This window comes from Tauraco erythrolophus, chromosome Z, assembly GCF_009769465.1.
Source record: "Tauraco erythrolophus isolate bTauEry1 chromosome Z, bTauEry1.pri, whole genome shotgun sequence".
Lineage (NCBI taxonomy): Eukaryota > Metazoa > Chordata > Aves > Musophagiformes > Musophagidae > Tauraco > Tauraco erythrolophus.
The window spans coordinates 26,435,159-26,461,384 of NC_141496.1; the positions used below are offsets into that span (position 1 = coordinate 26,435,159).

The following is a 26,226-nucleotide window of genomic DNA, read 5'->3' on the forward strand; positions in this document are numbered from 1 at the left end:
ATTCACTGCAGTATCCTATTGGATATTTCATGTTCCCAGCTATGTATTGACTCAGAAGTGACAAACACGAAACCCCAAGCATGTCAGTTCCAGAATGTAAAGGAATTCTTTAGCCATTTGAAAACATCAGTGTTGAAATACTGAAATATTCATGTCATGGCTTTTTTTTTTTAAAAAAAAAAAGCTCAATTTTTTTTATATTCCGTGAAGAGGGCTCCTACAGTTTCCTTCAAACTTCAGTTTGTTGTAGTAGGTATTCTTGAATTTATATGTGTTTTTTTTGATTTGTGGAGGAGAAACAGATGAGACCAAAGCACAGTGGTTTTAAAAATGAGTTTATTCCTCTTACTGTTTTCTTAATAACACTACGAATACTTACCCAAAGAATATGCAATCAAGTCAAACATCAGAAATGAAGCTCTGATCTAATGCTAATCTCAGCAGCATTGTTAGTGGTCTACAATTAGAGACCATTCTTCAGATGAAGTGTTACAGTGGCACTGGATAGTTTGGCTGTCCAGATGGAACTTAATTTCCAGGACTGCCTTAGAAAAAGAGCAAAAGGAGATGTGTAAGAACTAGGTTGCGACTAACTGGGCTGCAGTTGTATAGTGACAGGGCTTCTGTGTGTCGTTGTGTAGTTTTAATATAAAGGTGTAGTTAATTGTAATTAATTGTAGTGTTAATATAAAAGGTCAGTATCAACATTAAAGAAGCCAACATTAAAATTGTTTAGATGGCTGAACATTTTTTAATTTGTTTTTTACTATAAGCTTAACCTGTGATCTTCATCTTTTTTTTTTTTTTTCTAAAAGTGTTTCTGTAATGGATCTTGCCTTGAATTAGAATTCTTTATTCTCATGTACCTGTGCCCTACTGATGCCTTGGTCTGGGATTATAGCAGAGTATTGCTTATTACTACATTTCAGTTAAAGGCTGTGCTTAAAGTAGAATATTTTATTATGTAGCTGTTTGCCAACAAGTTTTTTGCTGCTTTTCTCAGTTTAAAAGTAATACTTTTGTTGGTTTGTTTTTCCAAAGTCAGTCTGGTTTTGCCTTTGTTAAGCTTTTGGCATGATAAGGCCAAGTACTGGTGACTCTGTTATGTTGCTGCTTTTTACATTTACAGAAATGAATAGAAGTAAATATTCCAGAGATTTCTCTTGACATACTTACAGTGGGTTTTACTTTTCATAGTAGCTCTTCATGTTTGTTCTAGCATAGTCAGTTAAGATGAATTTTTAAGCTGGAAGATAACTGTTGCAACAAATATCTGGTTAGATAGTCTCTAGTTTCAATAAAGCAGGAAAATGTTTTGAACGAAGAAAACGTTATTTATATGATCAACAACATTGTAACTAATTAAAGAGGTTTTATAAATATCAGGAGCTTCAGATCTTAATTGTGTAAAGGATTTCTGAATATTTTAAAACAAAACAAAATAGAAATAGTAAATTGAAATCTGGTTAGAATTTACATTCTAGAATACCAGAAACAGATAATTTAAGCAAATGTCTCCAGAATTCACATCTGGCATTGATCTTCTGGGAGTTACCTGAAATTATCTTGCTGCCCTGGCCTCTGGAGATGGATGAATGTGTTTGTTTCTTTGTGTTCGTGTGAGTTTTGTTTCTGGATAATTTTTGGTGTTTTTTGCTTTTGTGTTTTTTTAATATATGTAGGCATTGAGAGCTTGGAAAATAGTTAACCTTAAGAGAAGCTATGGATTTTGTTACGTTACTAGCTTTGAGTTTGTATTTCAGCAAGTTAGGAGTACAGTATCGCTGATTTTGCTTAAATTTTAGCACTTGTTGATTCAATAAAAGCAAAACTGATTTCTGCCCTCTCCGTTGCCTTCATTTTCTCAAAAAATGTGGCAAGCGTCCTTCATATTTTGCCTTTAACAATTAGTTATTATTTACTGTAGTTAATAACATGTTCCTCCTCCTGTTGTTGCCATTCACTGTTGTAATTCCGTGAGTAATGTCTTTTATTTCTTTTGCATTGAATGCTGTATGTGAGCAAGTACAATGTGTTTTTTGGTGTTCTCTGCCTGCATGAGGATATGCAGCCATGGATGCAATTGAGCAATGTTTTCATATCAGGAACGGGGAGGCTCAGACTATAGCTTCACATTAAAATGGTGAAATGGTTCCAAAACCCCTTTTGTTTCCTACCAGTTGTTCTCTCCCCTGGAGTGCAGCACTGCGGTTCATTGGTTTGTACTGATCTGAGTGTTTGCCCATCTTATTCAGTGAAATGAATGACGTAACCAATCCAGTTTTGCAAATTTTTTGTTTTCCTAGAAGAGACAGTAAGAAATAGCTTGGATGAGAGGAAAGAGGAGGTCAAAATACCTTAACTTGGCATTGTTGTCAAATGAGGCTTTGACATCTCAGCTGGAGAATGCCAGTGCTGCTTACAAAGAGGCAGTCTCTTCACAGGATGTGCTGTCTTTTTGTGTTTCAGCTCTTTATCAGTGGCCATCAGGTTTGTGCCATGTTTACCTCTCCTAAAGAGAACAAGAAAAAGGATTGCAGAGAAACAAACTTCCGAGTTTTATTGCAAGGTGCTGGTTGATGTCTATTGAATTAAGACCTCACCATTCCCATCCAAGAGGACTGGACAGATTTTAGGGAAGCCTGAACCAACCCTTAGAGCCTCCTCCTCCAACTTCTTTACATGATTTGTTGATGAACAAGAGATGCCAAGTAATTTCAGAGGTTAAAGAATGAAGGGTAATTGTGTTCTTTACTGTAAGAGCCAAGGATGTTTTGTGTTCCTTAAAGTACTAAGAAGTTAGACTTTCCCCAAATTTGTGAGGACGAGTACGGTAGTTAGGTGGAAGAGATTAATTTAAATTGTGCTGTGAGTTTCCACAATATAGCCTCTTTCACCAACAAGTCAAATAGCTTGTGTCTGGGTATTTTCTCTAGTGAATGTTGCTACTTTAGGAAGACAAAAACTTTTAACATCTGTAAAGACAGACTAGTTCATGTTTTTATTTCACAGAATCACAGAATGTTAGGGGTTGGAAAGGGACCTCAAAGGATCATCTAGTCCAATCCCCCTGCCTGAGCAGGACCACCTAGATCAGATCACACAAGAATGCGTCCAGGTGGGTTTTGAACATCTCCAGAGAAGGAGACTCCACAACCTCTCTGGGCAGCCTGTTCCAGTGTTGTGCTACCCTTACTGGGAAGAAGTTCTTCCTCATGTTTAAGCAGAACCTCCTATGTTCCAGCTTATATCCATTTCCCCTTGTCCTATCATTGGATGCCAGTGAGAAGAGCCTGGCTCCATCCTCATGACAGTCACCCTCTACATATTTATAAACATTAATGAGATCTCCCCTCTCGACCTACTGACCACACTTCTAATACACCCCAGGATGCCATTGGCCTTCTTGGCCACAAGGGCACATTGCTGGCTTGTAGTCATCCTGCTGTCCACGAGGACTCCCAGGTCCCTTTCCCCTGTGCTGCTCCCCAACAGTTCAGTCCCCAGCTTGTACTGGTACATGGGGTTGTTCTTACCCAGATGCAAGACTCTACACTTGCCCTTGTTGTATTTCATTAAATTCCTCCCCGCCCAACTCTCCAGCCTGTCCAGGTCTCTCTGAATGGCAGCACAGCCTTCAGGTGTGTCAGCCACTCCTCCCAGTTTAGTGTCATCAGCAAACTTGCTGACAATACACTCTATTTCCTCATTAATTCTTTGAGGGTTTTTTTAGAGGATTAAATAAGATGCTTATAAATAATTTTTTTTTTTCAAAACGTTTCAACAGGAGTATGTTAGAACTTCGGTTGGTTGGCCAAGTAAACCTTCTTGTATTTGTTGGGTTGCATGTTAGGTTACATGCTCCTCAACATAACCTTTCTTTTTCCTGTGTTTACATATCCTCAGCTCCATGATTCTGAACTTATTTGTAGTTAGTGGAGTGGGCTAAAAAGAACCTGACTGGATATTTTTGTGCCTAGCTGTTTGTGCCTGGTTGTTTGTGCCTTTCTCTATAAACATCTGATAGCTGGTTTCGTTTTCAGCTCTGCTGCTGATGTAACTGGTAAACACCCTTTTGAAAGGCTTGGGGGCGGGGAGAAGTGCTTTCACCAGCTTAGAGCATGAGCGGTCACATCCTGTTAGCATGAGACAGGAAATTTCGGGGACTAATGATACAGTGGAACTACTGCTTTTAGGTCAAATTAACAGAGACTAGGAACAAAAATACTGTGAACTTAAATTCTGCTTGTAACAAGCCTGAGTACCCTGTGGAGAGCCCGTGCTGGAGCAGGCTTCCGGCAGGACCTGCACCTTGATGGAGAGGAGCCCCACTACAGCAGGTTTTCTGACAGGATTCGTGACCCTATGGACGACTCACACTGGAGCAGTCTGTTCCTAAAGGACTGCACCCCAGAGGAAGAACCCACACTGTAGCAGTTCATGAAGAACAGCAGCCCATGGGAAGGATGTATGTTGGAGAAGTTTGTGGAGGACTGTCTCCCATGGGAGGAACCCCACACTGGGGCAGGGGAAGAGCGTGAGGAGGAAGGAGTGGCAGAGACAATGTATGATGAGCTACCGCAGTCCCTTTTCCCTGTCCCCCTGCACCACTCGAGGGGATTAGATAAAGAAGTAGGGGGGTGATAGAGAAACTTGATGGGCACCTGGCAGCCAGTCAAGGTCAACCTACCACATAGATACAATCCATTGTTGTTACAGTGTAAATCTGATAGAATTATAGTCTTTGCTTTGCCCTAGCTTCTCTAATAATTTTTTTCTGGATATTGATTAATTACACAGTATTCTCCACATGTTACTTCACTGGCTTTTAGCAAGTGTCAACCAATATATTGCAGAAGAGCGGTGGTGTGGAATACTTGCAGCAACTATCCTGCTGCACCCATTTCCTAGTATTGACAACCATCTCTGTTGTAGAACACAAGTGCTAAACAATTCTTCATATATGTGCAGAAGTAAAATTTGAACAAACGTAAGACAAATTTGAACTAAATCACGTTATGTAGTTTCCTACATTTACTTAAATGCAACTCTCTTGGTTTGTTCTGGTTTTGGAAGCATTATAATAGATGTACGCTCAAGTTGGTCAAATCAGTGGATTTGGGAGAGGGTTGTTTATTTGATATTTAAATGAGAGTTTGGCTGTTTTGGTTTGAGATGTGAGCTGTGAGTTTAAGTACTTTAACTGAGGTGATAACTGACTGGAAATATGACCCGTCACTGTGATGGTGTGCAGGCATTTGTTTACTGATCCATGTTTACAGTGCTGTGGATGCATGTGATCTTTTAAAAAAACCTTCCTCCCCAACTCCCCCAAAAGCTCAAGATCTCCCTTATGGAATAAAGAAGTTAGGAAAACTTGGTATGTGTATTTTGCTTTCTTAGACCTTTACGGTTTTTGTTGCCTCAGAAACTTTTGAGACCTGAGCAAATAAGACTAGATATGTGGAGAAACAGCCACGGAAGGAGAAGACAAACAGTGTAATGTATGCTCTTTTTGAAGGATTTGAATGGAAAAGAATATCTTTGTTATTTATATGAACCATGTAGTAAACGCTTTCGTATTCTGGAAACTGAAACATAATTCTGACTCAGAAGTTGAAATGACTGGATGAAGTAAACTTAAGTGTTCGCTGCTGCTAGTATGATGTAAGTGTGTCTTCCCCTGCCAGACCTGGTAATGAACTCGCATGTACAATCTCTGCTTCCAGTCGTTGTTTCTGAGGCGTGTGTTGTTCTGTTCATACTCCTGTTTGAAGAGATTGCTGTTGGTGTTTCTGAAGTGATGTGTTTTTTCCACAGCTCTGCAGATCTCTGAAGTAATCACAAAATGAGACAATATTTCTTGTTGTTAAAGGCTTTTTTGTTTGTAAATATTTTTTGTGGAATTCATTTTATGTCTTCACGTGTGGCGTCTGAGGCTTGGGGAAGGTGTGGTGGCTCTGACCCAGTGAGCACATCAGCTTCGGTAGTATGTTTGGCATCTGGCTGTGAGTGGCTGGAGGATGTCGTGCCTGGAGCCTGTTTCTACTGTAGAAGAAGCAGGAGGAGGTTATGCTATCTCTTCTGCTGGCTTTCGCATTCTGCAGAAGTCCCCAGCATGAAATTTGCAGTCTCTAAACTCTTTGCATTGCAATACAGTTAAATATTTTTATTTTTAGATCACTTTTTATTTAAATAACATGGCTGGAGTTTTACAGGAAGTGATAAATATTCTCCTAGGTAATCAACATTGTAACAAAATCCTAGCAACATTGAAGCATTGTTAGAAAAGGAAGTCTTGACATCCCACTGTCTAATTAAACATTTTCTTCCATCCTTTTGATGGTAGATGGATGTAGAAGTTGCAATAAGTTGTACTTCTGTTTAATGAAAACACTGAAGTACAGCAGCCCCTTGACCTTTTGTCATATAAATTAAACACACTGTGAAGTACTTGGCAAGCTAGCCGCTCATAGAGCAAAATCCAAGTTCATGACGTTTTTCCTTGTCTAAGTAAGAAAAAGAGACTTGCAGCTTGTGACTTCGTATAGCACAGTGGCCATGATATTTTATTTTCTCCCTGTATTACTGACATACTATCTGCAAGTCGAAGCGCAGTCTGCTAAATGTGTCTTGAAAGACTTTTGGCACTTGGAGAAGAAAATTTCCTATCGTCAATCCAGAAGTTGAAATATAATGTCTACAATTCAAAAAACCCCACAAGATTGAAAAAGTGTATTTTAACTTGGAGTGTTGGTAGTTTCAGAAAGTAAATACTCAGTACTGTTTTGGAAAAGTATGCATTTTATACCAATTCCCTGAGGAAATTAAGCTTACATAATCATGTTGTCTGTCTGCGCGTGTTGATCCTTCATGAAAAATTTTTGAGTCTGTCATCTGTGTTCAGCCAAACTTGAGGTGACATTTTGAAGATTATTGTTTCTGAGTTTTGTGAAAATTGGATGTTAATTAGAGGAAAGAGACCTAAACCTGTGCTCTTGCTGAGCAGAAAAGAGGCAGAACATGGCTGGTGTGTGCCATCAGTAATCAGCTAGTCAGATTGCACCATTTAGGTTTGCCATCTCCTCCTGAGTAGGAATACTCTGGAAACCATGGAAAGTAAAGGGGACTGTTGTAGCAATGATTGAATTAAAAGGAAAAAAGATACGTTTCCGTAGTAAGGTGAAGTTTGCTTAGTTCCAATGTGCACGACAAGATGTGTTGAATTTTTTTCAAACTGAGTAGAATTGCAAAAAGAAGTCACTTCTTTATCTGTGCACTTGGAAACCTTTCCTTTTAAACTATAGATAGAGCAGTTGGTAGAAACCACTCTGGTTCTTTTTGTTGTATTCTGTCTTTAAATGAGAGATTTGAAATTATGTTACATGAATTTAATCTTACTCATCACAAAAAAAAAAAATTAACTTTCCCGTAGCTAAATTTTAAATCTCTGTAGAGGGTGAATTTTATTATATTAGGCAAAAATATCATCACAGTAACAGGGAGGGTTAAGCTGTGTTGTAAAAGCACAATTGATGCTTCAGAACTGCTGCTTCAAAATTCTCTGCAATGTAGGGCTATGTTAGCAGATGACGAATTGCAGACTAAATTTTAATTTCATCTTCTGGGGTCTGTAGGTGTGTTAACCACATTTAAAGCCACTACAGCTTTAAATTTATCTATTAAACACGATCGTGTTTAAAAGAAAATAAATTCTACACACCCTACCACCACCACCCCCCATATACACACATATGCAGGTATGCATAAACTTATTTTTAAGTATTTAGCAGCCAGGGGAAGTTTGAGAAGCTGCCCACGTAAGTATTTTGAAGTTGTCTTGGTTTTTAAATTGACCAGTTTCTATTTTTCAGTGCCTGAAAATGACAACAAAGCGGAATTTGTTTGTGCGGCTGGTGCCATGCCGCTGTCTGCGTGGAGAGGAGGAAACAGTCACTACGCTTGATTATTCTCACTGCAGCCTGGAACAGGTGCCTAAGGAGATTTTTACTTTTGAAAAGACCTTGGAAGAACTCTATTTAGATGCTAATCAGATCGAAGAGCTTCCAAAGGTATGTTGGGTGGCTTTCCTTATAGTTACATTTATTAACTCTGTTACTTTATCAGCATTGTAGAAGCTGATAGCGTCTTGCTTCCCACTTCGGCTTTTAGGTTGCAGTTTGCCAAATGTTTTTAAGTTAATGTTGGTCCCAGAAGAAGCAGCCGTAGTAGAAGGAATGTTTATGCATTCCAGCTTGACTAGTTTGCTGCATGAATTGAGATGAAACTGCTTAAGCAACAGATCAGCCCGAAAGAGGTACATAGCAGAACAGGCAGACTAATTTATTTCTGCAAATTATTAGACAGGCAAGTTCTGATCAAACTGACTGACTTTATTCGACAAATTGTGGCATTATTTTGAATCTCTGATAAAACATGAAGATCAGAAGCCAGATTAATGTCTTGTTGAGATCTGTGTGCCCACAAAAGATAGCTATGGTCCAAAGTGTCAGTTCGCCTGAAGTCCTGCTTTCTTCTTTGGTACATGACTGAAGAGACTTTCCGAAGTGTCTCAAGTTCAAAAACCAAAGAGCTCGAATGCCACTTTGATTAAATCTTTAGTATAGAAATTTGTATATATTGTTTGTTTTGAATCTGAAGATAAAATGCATGCTGAATTAACAGTTTACTAGAGAAAAGAATGAATATTTGTGAGACTTTTGAGAAGTACAAACTGACTATTGCAACAGACTTGTTTCCATTACTAGGTCTTGATGGAATTAAAAACATTGTAGTTAAATGAAAGCCTTAGTATTTAAAATTGTTTTATCACAGTTGTGTGTAAATCTTCACTGTCATGCAGGACAACTATAAAATGCTTTGTTAGATTTTTGGAAAGTTTGCTGTAACCACTTCAGGTTCTACTGGTTTGGATTTTTTGAAAGATAAGTGAAACAAATAAGGAAATAAAAAAATTTCAGGATAGTAACTTGACAGTTATCAGAATCCCTGACTTCCGGTAAGGTAGACTTAAAACGGTTGAGTGCTTTTGAAAATCCAACCTTTAATGCTTCTGAGAAGCCATCAATGAAAATGAGTAGTTGTACATTGAATAAAGCTAACGTACCTTAACAAGTAAGTTAAAACTAGACATTTTTGTCAAAGTCTGTTATAGTTTAGAACTCGCTGTCTTTTATTCTTGTCTCTTCCCAAGCAGCTTATCTCTTTACTCTAGATGTAGTCACTTTAGGTTTTAGTAGTTTGCTTTTAAAGACTTAATACCAGCCTTTGAATTAATTTTTTGGAGATAATTTCAGAACTTCATTCCTGTCTCTGATTCTTTATTGGAGAAGAATAAAATTACATGCTTAAAAAAGAATAAAATACCTTTCTTGACAAAAAAACAGGAAATCTTCTGAACTCTTCTTGCATTAAATTCCTGTTTCCCAAATCATAAGAAAGAACTAAGCAAACATCTTCCTCCTAAACTCATAATTCTCTAAAAGATTCCTTTTAGTGATGTTAAAAGAGGAAGAAAGATTCTACTGTAGCGATCAAATGAATGCATGTGGCATTTTAGACCAGAAGAAGCAGTTAGTCTGCTTTGTTTTCCTTTTCTGTTACATACCATTTGATTTCATTAGTCATTTCCTATACAAAATCCAATTTTGATATGTGAGTAAACTGAGAGATGAGCAGACTACCACTTGCCTTGGTCTAGTCTAAGATTAAATTATCCACGTGATTAGAAAGGACTGCTTCAACATCTATGTTTTGTTCCTTTTTGCTTTTCTTTGCTGGACTGCAGGAACCTACTATAGCCTACACTCGCTTCATGTTAATGTGATTGTACATTATAATGAGTCATCCATATAGGCTTATTTTTGAGAAGCTAAGCATGTTTTTCAGCTTTTCAAGTAATTTTGGTCATTATTTTTTTACTACTCTTCCAATTTTCAAAAGAAAGAAACCCCACATATAAACTCAAATACTGTAAAGGAAACAAGCAGAGAGATTAGGGAGTAGTAAAGACAAAGTAACAATGTTTTATTTAATAATTTGATAGAAATTATTATCTTAAAACTATCCATAGAGGATCTATAAGAGAAGGCCTATAATGTTTGAAATGATCCTAGCTGATTTGAAGCCAGAGTTTCAAGCTGCGTGTGCCTTTTCCCTAACCCAAGCTTTTATTTAGGCTTTTAACTCTGAAAAAGGCTTCTAAATAAGCCATCTCAGATGAAGGCTGCAGTACTTATTAGGCTGTGTCCAGCTTTCTGAAGCCTGGTTAAGACGTTCCCACTCTTCCCCTTTCCTCTTAGCCCCTGGTGGGCTGTTTTGGAATCTGCTGCCCTTTTTACACCTCAACACAACTGACTGGGGGCTGTTTTGTCAACCTGCCCACTGAAATGGCCTGTCAGTGTGCGGATTTTTTTTTTTTAATTGCCTCCAGTTTTTTCAGAACTACAGCATACCTCAAAAGTTGGTTCTTACAGTATAATTCCTTAATGTAGTTGACAGAACCAGGGCACAGCATGAGCAAACAGTGGTGGAGAGAAAAAAGGTGGTAGAGAAGGACTTTGCTTTACACGAAGCACTGGTGTGTAGTCTCAGTTTCAAGAGAGACCAGGCGTTTGAAATGCTTTCATATTGTGTGCTGAATCACCTCTGGAAAGGTACCCTGTTTATCCCAAGTGCCACAGTGTGTATTTGAGCTGAAAAGCTCAAACTGCAGCAGTTTTAGTTTCCCTCTGGCTTTGCTGTTTGGAAGAAATTGGAGTTCTGCAGTAAAGTAGTCCTTTTTTGTATGACTTCTGGTGTTTACTAACAGTAGTGATTATTTACTTAATCAATGAATATGCAAACATTAGAGAGAACAACGACAACAAAAGGAACAACTACAAAACACAACACTATACAAAACTCCCCTCCATCCCATTTTCCTTTAGGGGTCTTGCAGTTCATGTTGCTGCATTTGCTTTCACCTGACTACGTGAGGAGATTTCTAATGATTCCAAGAGTCCAGATTATTGTTTTCAGGGATGAGTTTTCAGTACATATTTTTGCTTGAAGTACTGAAATAAAGGAGTGGATCCAAAACTCATAAGCTCATCAAAGTTCTCCTTCCTGTATAATATCTTAAGTAACTTGTAACTCTTCAAAGCCTAGATGACATCAAGTAATTCTAACAGGTGCACATTTTTGAGGAGTTGGAGACATGAGTAGGCAAGTTGGCTCATTCTCTGAACCGTCCATCTAGTAATTTATGTCCACTTTTGTTCTGGGGTGGTGTATGCAAACATTACATGAATGGGGCTTGTTCAACAGTCTATGGGTGAAATAATGGCCTTGTAATTCAGAGAGACCCAAGAAATCTTGGTTGAACTAAGTCCATTGCTGTCAAGTTGATTGGGATAAATTTTTTTAGTCATAGAACGCTTCCTGGTTTTGTATGATCTTTTCTCAGAATTCTAAAAGAAAAGAACACAAAGTCGAGGTATTTATGAGTGGTGTTAACCAAAATTGTTGGGAAAAGAATATCCATAATCAATTGTTCAGATGAACCTTTTCAACTGCTTTCTTACGGATATTTATTTTGTATTATCTGTAAGCTTCCTATGTATTGTTTGAGGATTTTTCTTCCATAACACTAATATTAGTTGTTCTGTTTTGTCAATTAGTAAAGCTTTGGGGTAGGAATCTCAAGGTACTTTGCATGTAGGAAGAGATCTGGCTCTGAGCTAATATTTGATACAAATTATAATCCATGTATTCAGAAGAGATTATAGAGTTTTCTATGTCCTTAGACCAAAATTTCACTAGTTTTCATCATAGTTGCATTGGATTTGTGTGTACTTGAGATAGGAAGCATGGAAGGGAAAAAAAATATTGTAAGCTAGAACAAAATAAAATTTAAACTTTTAGAGAAGATCAACACCTACTTAAATCCTGTGTTCCAGAGCTATTTCACTTTAAAAAATGCATCTGTCAATTTTTTTTTTTTTCTTTTTTGAAGAAACTGTAGTTACCTCTGGGGTATCACATGGCAGGTCCATTACGGAAAATATTTTGCAATGTTTGCAGGACTATGTGTAACTACAGGTCACATTTTCTGAGATATTGGAAGGAATTTATAGGAAGTATTACGCATAGCTGCTGGCCTGTTGTGACCATTAGCAGTTTTTTGCTTTCCTAAGCATTGTAAACTTAGTCAATTTTGAATAAAACTAGTTAAATAAAGTTTTTGTAGTCAAAGACTCTAAATAGTTTGGCCTTCAAGCTGCGAGGTCAGAAGTTTAAAGGGATTAAAACCAAAAGCTATATAGAGGAAACTAAGAGAAAGTCGCATTCACTTTTTTCTTTGTTTCAATAGCAACTTTTTAACTGTCAGTCTCTGCACAAGCTGAGTTTGCCAGACAATGATCTAACCACATTGCCAGCATCCATTGCAAATCTCATTAATCTCAGGGAACTGGATGTCAGCAAGAATGGTAAGTCACTTCACTTACTATATTGGGGCAGCTAAAAGGCTAATCACCATTGACTGTAAAAGACACTAGTGAAAGTGTAATTTCTAGAAGCTACGCAGCTAGTAAATTCTAAATTACTACCCTAAATCACTGCTTAACATAAAAGATGCTCTTTTATGGTCTGTTTGTGAAATTTAATTGTGTGTCTCAAATTGATTGGTCTGTACATTGAGATTCATTACTGAGAACTGATATTGTATGTTATATTCTCTCCTGTGCTCAAGTTTATTACTTCTAATGGCTTTCTTCGTGCTCATTATACTGAAGAGAGTTTTCACAAGAATTTGTAAAATTTTGCTGTATTCTGTTGTTATATTTCGTTTCATATGAAAATTGTTTTCAGTTCATTTTAATGAGCAGTCTGAAAATTGTAGTAGGGGTGGCTGCATTGTTATCCTGCTCTGGGGATGGTAACCTCTGTCACATGGGGAAAAGTGACTGTGGACAATGACTGGTTCCCTTGTCTGACTTGTTAAAAATCTGTCATTCTGTGTGAGTCAGCCTTTTATAAATCATGAAATGTTGTCAGCCAAATGTTGTATATATGGACTCTTATTAATGATGCTGCTTTGACAAGCAGACAGATATGTGCAACTGTGAGGAAATTGAAGTAGCTTACATTGTCATCACACTTATTTGTGTGGCTTATTTGAGAGGAAAAAAAAGTTCCATCATTCTAATTTATGAGAGTATAACAGTCTTGTCTTACTAATTCAAAGTAGAATAACTTCTTCTTGAAATCATATTTGAAAATAAGAATTACATAATTATGCCAAAGATACTAAATTCATTGTTTTATGTGCACAGCTAGCTAATTATGACTCTACAAAGTTAAGTAAGTTCTGCTTTATTAAGAAAGTATTCCAGTTGTTGAGGTGTTGGCATTCTCCTTGATTGTCCATTGTAGCCCAGTCTGTGCTTAAACTGTTGATTTATTATTTCTGCCTAATGAACGCAGCATTTAGTGTGATAAATTGACCTGATTGTCACTGCTCTGTTCCTGGTACCAGTGGATAAATAGTCTTTCTTAAAGAACACTGCCCTTAAACTTCCATAGTGACATACAACAGAGAAAGAATCATCTTTTTGTCCTAGACTGAACTGTTGAAAGGATTAACTGTTTCCAACACAAGTTCTCAATGCAGAAGACTTAAAAGCAGCAAAAGGGCATTTGAGTTCTAGTGCTGGCAAATTCCGTAGCTTATGCACGTAAATAGGCAGCTGGTCACTTACCAGCGAGAGAGTTCCTTGTCCGTCCAAAACGGCGTAACCTTTAGCTAAGCCTTCAGAGGGCTGCTGAAAGAGCACTTGTTCCTCTGAGGCATATAAAGAATTTAAGGAGGCCATAGCTGAACGATACGCTACCCCAGTAAACGGTGAAGCCCTGTTTTCTAGAGGTTGTTTTGTTTTGGTTTTAACACCTTTCAGAGAAACAACAGGACACAAGCTTATTTAAACTACTGTCATGTGCCTGTTCTCAATCTTGTCACGGTTTGGATAGCTTCTCTGCCTAGTGTTGCACATCAAAAATAGTCCTGAGGTCACATGCTTGTTTACTTGGGACATCTTGTCTCCCCCTGTTCCTGAAAGCACTGTAAAACTCAAAAACCCCCCCCCCCCAAATTAGGATCCCTGTTTGTCCTTGTTGGGTGAGGTAAGAAATAGTGCTGTTTATTCTGTAATTGATTTGGTATTGTTTGAGCCTTCAGTTTGTTTACTTAAGTGCCTTTCCCTTTCTGTTTCTCTATCCACTGTTGCAACCACGTTTTCCTCTTGACAATTGCAAGGTTGTTCTCTTCCCTTGTATCTCCTCTTCTCTTGGTCTCCTCTTCTCTTTACTGCTCAGTTTCCTACTGTCCATGGTTGTTCTGATGTATGTCCATAATAGAGCCACACAGGAGGGGTTTCCCTAGTTTTCTAAGGAAAAACCTGGTTCTTCCTTTTTCTTGTTAGATACTGAAACAATATAGTGTGGAAGCAGTGGGTGTAGTGGGAAGCAGAGGAATTGATTGCTTTCTCTTAATTTATTAAAAAAAATTAAATCACTGGGGATTAATCACCTGGTTTAGTGCAGGATGATGAGAGATGCCAAATTCTAAAATAGAGTGTGTTTTTCAGGTTCCTGTGGAAAATGAAGGTGATAGTTCCTGTATTTTTCTTGTAGTATTGATATACTGTCTTTTCTTCTGATATGGATGGAGCTAAATCATGGAGTGTGGATACATTTAGATCAAATATAAATGTTGCGGTTTAGAAAGTTTGTTAGTTAGACTTTAATTTTCAAATACTAGTGTACATGAAATATGATAGGATTTTCACGTAAGATAGTTGAGTGGTTTGTGACATAGGCATAATCTAATGTATTGACCAAAAAGAAGTATTTGATTTTCTTAAGGGCTGATAAAAAATGAAGAATGAAGCTTCAGTTTTAAAATGTGTTCAAATTACCTCATGAATTCCAGAGCCTAGCTCACAGAGGGAAAACTGTTGCACAGGAGAGCATCTAGCTTTCCAAGTAGAACTACATACATATATATATGTATGTGTGCATAATATTTGATGTTTAGATAAAAGATCAAAATTGCAGAAATTCTTCAAGGTAGAAGAGTTGTTACATAAAAGATATTAGTACAAGAATGCAATCTTTATGAAGTTTTAATAGCTCATAAAAGGTCTTAAGTTTTTCATTTCAGATTTATGTGTCTGATTTCATATATTTACAATACATAAAACTGTAACAGAGACGTGGCAGGTATGCAAATGCAGATACTTAAGAATATTTAATAATATTTAGTCAGACCAATGATTTACCTAGTCTAGTGTCCTTTCTCCAACAGTGAACAAAAGCAGAAGCCTAGGAAAGGTTTAATGAAGTACAGAAAGCCAGGAGACATGCATGTTTCCCTGTATGCTCCCAGTGTCCAGCACCTTCTGTTATTTGGTATTCCTGAGACAGACAGGGTGGGGTTTTTGTTTAGTGGTCTTTGTTTGACTCCTTCTCTGTCAATGTGTTTAACTTTTGTGTGAAGTGATGTATGTTTCAAGGTATGTGCTGAGTTACAGAGTATAATCCTCTAATGGTTGCGTGTTCTGGAGCATATGGAAGTCTTTGTACAAGTGTTTCGTTTGGAATATATTATTCATGGCTGCTGAAGAGGTTGTGGCATAGATGTAGGCTAAAATATCAAACTGCTGCTATATGTGCAGCAAGCATGGAATAGAGTTAAAACTAACTCTGCCTTTAGTCTTGGCAATAGGCAATACTTTCTGTAGTTTTTTGGAAGTAGAGAGTGCATCAGTTGTTCTTTTATGGTGTTTTAACCTGATTCCCAAGGCTATTGTGAACCGTTAATATCAGAGGTATTCCATTGTTTCTTTTCAGGTACACTTCATCTTTGAAGCTTTTACTTGAAGTTTGATGCTATCCTAGTCACAAAGATTAAACAATGCTTGAACAAATGGTACAATAAATAAACTGCATCCCTGTACCAGAAATTACGTCCTGCATTGTAAAAAACGTCAAGAGATACCCTTTTCTCCCAGTCCTACTGGGTTACATCCTAAAGAGAACTTGCAGCATACAGAATGTAAGACCTATGTAGAAAAATTAGTGTTTATTTATGAAGCTGAAGGAAAATTTATAATTTTTTAATCCTCTATGGCTAAGTTAGTTTTGTATTGACAGTTGTACAGGGAAAAAAAACACCACCACCCACCAAAAAAGCCCACAACACTCTTCACCCCTAAATCTGTCTCTTTCAGGATTATTAACCTTTAGGGGACAAAGGTCCCTCATGGTTTTGGGATGCCAGCCTGCATCTAGGACAATGTGGAAGACAAGGAAATATTTTTACCTCCTATTTGAAGAAAGGGAAAGCATTCATGTACAGTTTATGATGGCATATATAAATGGACAGAAGAGTTGGCTTTACAGGTTATTGGAATCAAGTGATTTGAAAGGCTGAAGCGTACGATGAGGTGACTGCCAGGGAAATCAGGCTTTCCTGGAGGCCCTGGAAATGGGCTTGAAATCACTTGTGCCTGCGGAGTTAGCATAGTGGGAAACAATGAGATGGTCTGATTTTCCCTGCTTGCAGGTGGTGAAAGAAAAAGATTTCATTTTTAAGTTCTGTATTATTCAGGTCTTTAGAGGATTAGATAGGATGATTAGAAAACAGCTAGCAAGTCCAAAAGAAACATGATGTTTTGGAAATAAGAGTATCTTAAATAGTCTCTTAGATATTAAGGAGTCATTCTCTTTCACTGCACTGTTACAGAGAATTTTAAACATGTGAGTTTGTCAGTCTGTGTTGCAGAGAATCTTCATGTAAAAATGCACAAACTAAACCCAAGAAAACAAACACACACACATACTCCCCGTGCCGCCAGGCATATCTGCCTATAAAATTATTTTAAGTAAAGAATTTTGTTAACAGATGCAAGTTTAGATCAAATATGTTTTCTTCAGTGTTTTAAAATCGTCTGTTGATTTGGCAAACTAGCTTTAGTATGCTGTGTGCCAGGAGTTGGGGAGTTGGAGAATGAGAATTCAGGAGAGTATCTAGTCTTATTTTGCCCATCTGGTGCATTTAGGAGTATAGTTTTTCAATGAATTGAGGTAGTTAATAGGGAGACAGATCCAAGTTGTGTTTTCCTCAGGGAGAGGTAAGACAGGAAGATCCTAGATGCAAAAATAACTTGGCTGTAAATTTGCTATTTCTCTGCTTCTACTGAGAGACAGGGGGGTGGGTGGGACAGACGGGAGCAGGGGGTTTATATCATCCATGATAGTGAAATACAAGAAGAGATAATTAATCTGCTGCTGAATCCTGAGTCTGTAGCTTTACTGTAATGTATCATCATATAGAGGTCACAAATTTATCATAAATGTAGGCAGCTATTCTATTTAAAGTTCTTTTTTCAAGTGTTTATAGTATTTTTCCTTAAAGGCATTGTTTGTCTTATTAAAGATACTGAATAGAATTTGCCTCTGCAGACTAAATCTCTGTGTGTAGGAGAGGATGTGAACAGAATGGAATTTCAATGCAGTTAAGATCTCGAATGTGGAATTTGAGTGCACATATCTACAATTCTGAATTAAATTTAATATAAAGCTCTTCCTGGACTAAAAGAATTTTTTTTAACACAGACAAGGCATTGTAAAAGTAATTGTAAGGGTTTTAGATGTGAATTTGCATGTAAAGGCAGAATGTACCATGATTTTTGCAAAGGGATGTGCTTCGACTGACAATCATCATGTATCAATCAAAAATGACTGGACAGGCAACTCTGAAGTTGCAGCCGAGCGTAGTATGGAATGGAGAGGAAAAAGGGCAAAGCAACTTTACATGTATGTGTTACAACTTAGTTTCAAGTTACTCTGGGGACTCTACAACACTCCAGCCATGAATTAGACATAGTTGAAAACCACTTGAACCTTGATAATTGTCCAAGACAGCATTATGAAGCATTATGAACAAAACTGCTGCCCACAACCTTCTTAGAGTTCCACATTTTGCGATTTTACTCTGCCCTGGCATGTTTAGGTTTTTGTAAGTTAGTGAGTCAGGCATGTCTTCAAGAAGCACCATTATATGCTATTTTTTTTTTTTTTTTTTTTTTTTTACCTAGAGAAAAGGCATTTAGGAATCTGTCTTACTACTCACATTCCTTCTGCTTTACATTGTATGAGGAACATGGCTAGAGCAGACCTCAAGATACCTTACTCTAAAACCAGAAGTTTTTCCAAATGGTTGGAGAATGAATGCGTGGAAGACTCTTGTGAGCTTGCTGAAGTATCCAAGCTATGCCACTACATGTATATAAAAGGAACAGTAAAACCCACAAAAGCCCCACTAACCTGTCATCTCGTTTTCTCTGGTTTCCATCAGCTCTGATAATTTAGCAGCACAAGTTACTGTTGTTGGAGAAAGTGATGAGGAGGCATTATCCATTTAGACAGATCAGTAACATACAGTACAAAATAGGATTCACTTCTGTCTCAACCTCACAGAATTGGAATGAGTTTTTAGCTTTCAGATTAAAAACGTAAAATTCTGAATTTCACAAGTGGACTCAAAAATTTTAGAAATACTTGACTCAGACTTTTGCTGCTGCTTTTTCCACATGTGGACACTTATTCTGCAGAAGAGCCTTATATCTTAGTTGTGAATAAATATTTTATTACTATGTAAATGTAGGTATTTAACAAAATGAGCACCAAATATATTGCCAATACTGGTTTTTATTGTAAATTAATTACAATAGTTATCACAACCGATAAGTACATTTTTCTCTAAAACTCATAAGAGTTTAAAACTCTCCCTACGGATGTATTTCCTGGGATTTTTTCCCTGTTTTTTACATGAAAACACTGTTTACCTTGTTCCTCTGAGATTTGTAGCTCACCTGACGTTTTTGCATTAATCATCACATGGACTGTACAAATGTTACCTATTTTCGCTTATGAAAAACCTTCCAAACAGTCCTCCAAATAAAGATTCAACTTCCATTTTTCATTACGTAAACTCAAGAAAGTAGCCCTCAGTGTAGTCATAGCTTACAACCCTGCAAGTGACCATCATTAAAGAGAGAACAAGTGAGAGAGGAAACCTGAAAACTTTCAGAGTGTGTAGAATTGGGGAAAAAGACTTTGTAAAGGTTAGGCTGGTTAGCTTTTGCCAAGTGGAGTTCTGAATGATGAATGCTTTCTGCTTTTAGCTTAGTCCAGACAAGAATTTTAGACTCCTTCCTAACTCTACTGCCAAATTTTCCGTAACAATCTTCCAGTGCCATACCCTCCCTTCTGTTGGTTGTGGGTTTTTTGTTTGTTTTTGGTTTGGTTTGGTTTTATGTGTGTTGTTTTCTTGTTTGTTTTCATTTTGGGTTTTTTTTATTATTAGTATTATTTTTTGTGTGTGTGTGTGTGTTCGTTTTTTTTCAAGGTGGTGTTTTTGGCAGAAACTGACCAGTGAGTTTAAAAGTGCCTGAAATTTGGGAAATCAAGGAGCAGGGAACAGACAAGTAAATACTAAAAGCTATTATGTAAATCTTACTTCTGTGGGAAACTACACTACAAAAAGAACTTTGCTCTCAATTCAGTTTGGATCTAGTGGTTAGAATTAAAGATTACCAGCAAATCGTGTTTTCTGGTGTTGCGCTCTGCAGGTGGTCATAGTCCACAAGTGTGGTGGTTTGTAATTTTTTTGAAAACAGTAAGTGTGATCTGTAAATCATCAACAACACTGAAATAGGTTGAGGGTGATGGTTGGTTGTAAAGCAGGAAACAGCAGGATGAAGAACCTGTGCATTTGGTGCTTCTCAAGGAAAGTGGGATAAGGCTGCAACAGACTAGATAACCCCAAGTAATCTGTTGCACTGTCTTCTATAATCCTTGAGTATCAATGTATAAAGGAATCAGTAAAAAAAACCTGAAAGCAAACTGGAATTTAGAAAGGAATGTTGATCTCAATTTGCAGTGCTTATTTGATCAGATGCTCACGAAGAGCAGGGGTGGCTATCAATTATTATTAATTAGCTCAGTGTTACAAAAGCAGTGTGGAAAGATGAGCAGACTCTCAAGACTGGCTGAGCTTCCTTAACAGGGTAGAAGATTCAGGATTCTAAGAGCAGATGGAAAGCAGAGAAGGAAGGAATGAGATCCTCTTATAAAGTGCTCTTTACAGCCCTTTGTCCTTCTCTCCTCTCTTTTTTTCAATGTCTCTCTACCTTCTTTTTTACTTGCTTTTTGGAACTGATTTCTTGGTGGGAGAACTGAAAGAATACTAATCCAGCAGTATCTGCATGTTTCTAGCATGCAGAAGGAAAATAGCTGAGGAAAAATGAGTCTGAAGGTTGTTGCATAGGCAGTGAGTAAATGTAACTTCCTATCATATGGTAGAGACGAGCAATCTCCTAATATTTTTTTCTCTTCTGATTGTGTGCTACCAACATTAGAGTTATTTCATGCTGTCATTCCCAATTTACTGATCTTTTGAATGATGGCTGCTGCTTATCCATACTGAAGCGTTGAGTGAGGTTGGTAAAGTTGGTGTGTACCATAACAATTCTGGATCTAAGAAGCAGCAAAATCAGATTTATGGGCTCCTTCGTTGTTAGCTTTCTCATATCAGTTGAATTTCTGTTATTAGTTTGTAGTTAGAACTGTTGCTGCCTCTTGCCCAAGGCATAGTCAAACAAGAGACTACTGTAGAGTCCTCCAATTATGTACAAAAGCATGCTGATTTAACATGTCTGTATTTGGATAGCTAATATTTTATTTGGCTGTTCTTTTGAGATTAAGTTTACATTGACATTCTCCTCTCTAGCAGATGTACTGTGTTTTGTTTTCTAGGTAGTTACCACAGATTGAAGTCTTTTGTGCTTCAATGGATTCTTGACACAGGCAGTGGAGACTAATATTAATATTAAAAATGTGGGGTTTAACATGTTGGACCAGAGCAATCTTTCATCTAAGGACCAAGCCAAGGCCAGTAGCGTGACCATCTTTCAGAAAAACTAAGCTTAGAGAATTTCTTAGTGTGATTCAGAAAACAAAACTAATGGCAGAGAGTGAGTCTGAAACACAACTCTGCCTCCAAGGAAGAGCTTAGCAGTGGTTTACTCTGGTTCGTGTAGACGCTTATTTTAAGAAGGTAGTTGTATCATCAGCAATAAAGAGGTCTTGATCTACTTCCTAGACTATAGAACACCATTTCATACAAATCATAATTTCATCTATACAGGCTTATGATGTGCTAGGTTTTGTTTGTCTGCCATGGCTCAGGGTACTGTGTCATGTTAGATGCTTTCCATCTGTATGTTTGGATATTCTTGTTTGGTGAAAAAGGCTTTGTGCTGCAACTAGAATTAAGATCATGTATATTTAAATTTCTTGGAAATGGATTTCTCTTAATACAAAGATTATATGACAGCAATAGGTAAGATACATTTCTAGTCTTTCTGTAGTAGTTTTCTGATCTTTCTTTAAACCTATCTTTGGACTTGAAAGTATCACTGCTGCCTTCCAGAAATGAAGCTTCATTACGTTATAGGTGTTACCATTTTACTTTTGATTTTGAACTGAGAGTGATAAAGTGAATTGAATCAGTATTGTCTGTTATTGTCTTCTGCTTCAACTCCACACACAGTCCCAGTGAACTTCACATGGCTGAAGCCATACATATAAAGCTATATTTTTATTTACACGTGTGTGCAGATACATGAACACGTGCGGTATAAATCAGAAGTGTCAGTAATCTTGACCTGTATTACAGTTGATTGTTCAACTCCTCCTGGTCCCTTCTGCTTCTGTATTTTATTGTTCTTGTTCTTGAGTTCAACAAGCTATATTTCAAAAGGATCCATGATACTTACAGGTATTTAAACACCTGGATTAACTGTGTGGTTTAGTGTGCTTTTCTTGCCTTTCACCTCTCAATAACAGAATACAATACCTGATATGAGTCAAAAGTAATAGTTTCAACCATTTAGTGTGGCAAACAGGATCCTGTCAAGAAAGACCTAAAAGTCTGCTTTGACAGAAATGGTATTTCTACTGAAGTTGAATTTATGGAGAAGTTAGCATGGTGACTTTGCCCCTCAATGTCACCAATTGACTTAATGTGAAAGTATGTGTTTTGTGACTACTTTTCTTGTCAGATGGCATTGACATCTCTTAAGTCCTACCGGGACAATGTTGTTACTGCACAAACATGGAAAGAACCAAATTCTAAGCCAGCGTCACTTAGCAGTTGGTGCTTCGCCATGTTTTTTTCTGCTTCAGTATTGGCAGAAGAGATATGGGGAGAGACATAACCAAATCCCACCTGCCACTCTGAATGAGAAGACACACTGCCCTTGCGAGGGCAGCTGGACTGTATGAGACTTAATGTCGCTTGGACAAGCATAAAATTTCACGCTCCCGCATGAATGTGGATGCTAAAAGCAAGCATCCACAGAGTACAGTTCCTTCTTAGTGGCCTTGTTCCCTGGCTTCAGGCTGCCCACTCCACACACCTGATGAAACACTCTAGAAGCAGATACAATTACATGCATTAATTGAAAGAGCCAAGAGTTACCTGAAGAAAACCCAATTATTTTAAATTAACTTTATTTTACTGGCGTATGGGTTTTTCTTGAAAAAATAGCGTGTTCTTAATCCGAGTGGAAAGGTTGCAGTACGAATGACTGCTATACTTAGAACAAGTTTATTTAAAATAAAAACACCTGTCCCAGAGTATAAGAACAATGTAGTGATATGTTGCAAAAGCAACTGCAGTTGTAATAATGATAGTTTTATTTGGTTTTATGCTGTAATAAAGATTGAGGTGAAAGTCTTGGGCAGTAGAATGATTCAGTACTAATTTCCTACTGATGCAGTGGATACCTGTCTTCTGTTTTCAAGGTCTGTTTTGTCAATTTCTATCACATACAATTTTGGCAGATATGTGGGTGGCAAATTCACTCTAGTCTTTCTGCAGATGACCTTAGAAAAAGAGGTTTCTTACTATTTTAATTTTCAGTCATAAGTGTGTCTGCAGCATTTTTGTCCTTCTCTACAAATAATCTGAAGCTAACAGTGAGGGTATGTCATGTTTCGGGAGAGTTGTTCAGAACCATGTATTCTGTAAACATAAAGATTTGAAGCCTTACCATTTCACCTGGATGTCATGCAAGCCATGAATTTGACGAATGGATCCTGCTGGAAACTGTTTTCTACCATGTGTATGAGGGCCTCATTTTAAGTTCATTACAAAATACAAGTACTTCAATACTTACTGTCTCTCAGTAATGCTGCTTGGTGAGCTGCCTGCAGAACTGCAATATGAAATGCTTTACGAATAGAATAGTAAAAGAATCAATGGTATTGCATAAAGGTATTCCTTTTGTGAAAACTATCTAAATGAAGTATCAGAGAACCAGTCCAGTGGTTACTAAATGAATTAAAGTTTTTATGGCTAGCGATTTTATGTTCATTATTTTTGTGCTTGTGATGATGTCTAAAATAATTTAAGACTCTTTCCCTCCCTCACCCTGTATCTTGCAGGAATACAGGAGTTTCCAGAAAATATCAAAAACTGTAAAGTCTTGACAGTTGTTGAGGCCAGTGTAAATCCTATTTCAAAGTAAGTATGTCTTTTAATGTTTCGTATTTTGTGCAAGCACTGCTGAGTTTAAATCTTGCCGCAGGCATGAGCTGACCCTTGGAGGCAAGGAGCAGAGTTAGCTGAGAACTATCTTCAGTAACCTCATTGCAGTGTTACTGCACTATGCTGCATACAGTATAGCTATGTCATTAAAGTGTTTTGCCCAAGTTAATAGGCTATGTGGGCAATCCTGCATTATACCATGTGGTTTTCTCAGCTTTTTTGAGTCCGTCACTTCTCTATGAACTTAGTGCAATATGTGAAGAGTTTTCTTAATAACAACAATTAATTTTACTCTAAAGCCTGTACCACTGTTTTTCAGACTTAGCTTATGTGAGTAGATTTCCCTGTCACCTTCTATAGTGACAAAATTAATTTGCCGGAAGTAGCACTGCCAGAGACACAAACTTTGCACAACACAGTTCTTCTGGAGAAAAAAGGTGTTGCATATGTTTTCATTTATCTTTTTGTCTCTAATGAATGTCTCCTCCACATTAGATGTCGCAAGGTCACAAATAAATAGTGAGACTACGTTTTTTTGTTCGTAGTTTTTATTGCCTGTAGATATTGTCATCAATACGTCACAATAATTTTGAAACTAATCTCACAGAGAACAAGTATCTGGTACAATTCTGTAGAAATTCTGGTATCACCATTTTAATGTTGCCAATACGTAAGACTTCAATACTATATTGTTGTTTCAGAAAATGTGACTTAATGCCCTCAAGGTACTTGAAACAAAAGCTCTACATTATTTTATTTCCATATAGGCTTCCAGATGGATTTTCCCAGCTGTTAAACCTAACGCAGCTGTACCTGAACGATGCTTTTCTTGAGTTTTTGCCAGCCAATTTTGGCAGGTAAGTTGAATTTGAAACTTAGTATCTACATTTAGTTTTAAATATTTGCAGAGCAGCTTCTGCTGCTTCTCAAGCTAAGTGTGAACTGGAGGAGAGGAAGAAGTGTACGTTACAAATCCATTTATTCCGCATATTAATTACAGGAAAAAAACCTTCAGTCTTTATCATTGTTTTTTAATTGGGCTTTTGAAGGACAGACAGAAGGCTTATAAAGAACCAAGAAATAAAAGTCATATACATACTTGCTTCTTTCACAACACAAGTCTGTTACCTATGGGAGACTAGTATTTCTGAAATCATAGAATCATAGAATCGTTAGGGCTGGAAGGGACCTTCAAAGGTCATCTAGTCCAACCCCCCTGCAAGGAACGGGGATATCTCCAACTAGATCAGGTTGCTCAGGGCCTCGTCCAACCTGGCCTTGAACGTCTCCAGGGATGGAGCATCCACCACCTCTCTGGGCAACCTGTTCCAGTGTTCTACAACTCTCATGATAAAAAACTTTTTCCTAATATCCAATCTGAATCTACCTCCCTCTATTTTAAAACCATTACCCCTTGTCCTATCACAACTGGCCCTCCTGAATAGCCTCTCCCCATCTTTCCTGTAGGCCCCCTTGAGGTACTGGAAGACCGCTATAAGGTCACCCCGGAGCCTCCTCTTCTCCAGGCTGAACAGCCCCAACTCTTTCAGCCTGTCCTCATAGGAAAGGTGCTCCAGCCCTCTTATCATCTTCGTGGCCCTCCTCTGGACCCTCTCCAGCTGGTCCATGTCCTTCTTATGTTGGGGACTCCAGAACTGGACGCAGTACTCCAAGTGAGGTCTCACGAGGGCAGAGTAGAGGGGGAGAATCACCTCTCTCGACCTGCTGGCCACGCTCCTCTTGATGCAGCCCAGGACGCGGTTGGCCTTCTGGGCCGCAAGAGCACATTGCCGGCTCATATTGAGCTTCTCGTCCACCAGTACTCCCAAGTCCTTCTCCTCAGGGCTGCTCTCGATCCATTGTCATTTAATAATTGGAGTGAAGCAGATAATGACATCTGTAATTCCCCTTGTCCTCCTGGATGCACAGATTCCTTCATGCACATCTAATTCTTAAATGCCTTGCTGTCAGGAATCTTTCTGAAAGACTTAGTGTATTTACAGTGTGCTGAATAAGCAAAGTTTTTCCATGTAGTAGCTTAAATACAAGACAAGCCCTGCCTCTTTAAAGAAAGTGAATTAAATCTTGGGAGCAAAAGTGAAAGGATAATACTGTTAAAAGGAAGACTCTTAGATGAGCATAATTCATCTTGTTCATCTTATCATGCTGATTTAGGCATTCTGCTTTTTCCCCCTTCTCTTCACTTCTGTTTTTCCTAGATTGTCACTCTTCTGCCCATCCCATGTTCACCAAGCCTCTCTTTCAGGTCATACGGCTATAAGTTAACCAGGCATCTTGCTTTGTGAAAGCAGTTGCCCTAGGCTGTAGGTTATAGTTGGGCCAGCACAGTTTACAAGAGATTAGAAAAGCCCCTAAATAGAGTGCTGCAGAAGTTTGGCAGGTCAGGAAATGGACAATGAAAGATGAGCACGGGTGCAGTCCATTAGTGACGATTAGTTTATTAGTCATCTGTGATCAGAGTTGTTGGCCTGTTTTTCTCTGTCCAATTATTGGTCATTTCCCTAATGAAAAATTAAAAGCACCAG

At 37.9% G+C, this 26,226-nt stretch overlaps 1 protein-coding gene across 2 annotated transcripts in view; it reads left to right on the forward strand.

The window, feature by feature from the left end:
• The window catches only part of ERBIN (erbb2 interacting protein), a 100,503-nt gene that overhangs the window by 26,296 nt on the left and 47,981 nt on the right, over nt 1-26,226 (forward strand). For both annotated transcript variants that reach the window (XM_086629564.1, XM_086629565.1), the window contains exons 3-6: nt 7,875-8,072; nt 12,374-12,491; nt 23,578-23,656; nt 24,448-24,537. In XM_086629564.1, coding sequence (XP_086485690.1) covers nt 7,884-8,072; nt 12,374-12,491; nt 23,578-23,656; nt 24,448-24,537 — 476 coding nt within the window. In that variant the 5' untranslated portion in view covers nt 7,875-7,883. The remainder of the gene's footprint in view (nt 1-7,874; nt 8,073-12,373; nt 12,492-23,577; nt 23,657-24,447; nt 24,538-26,226) is intronic.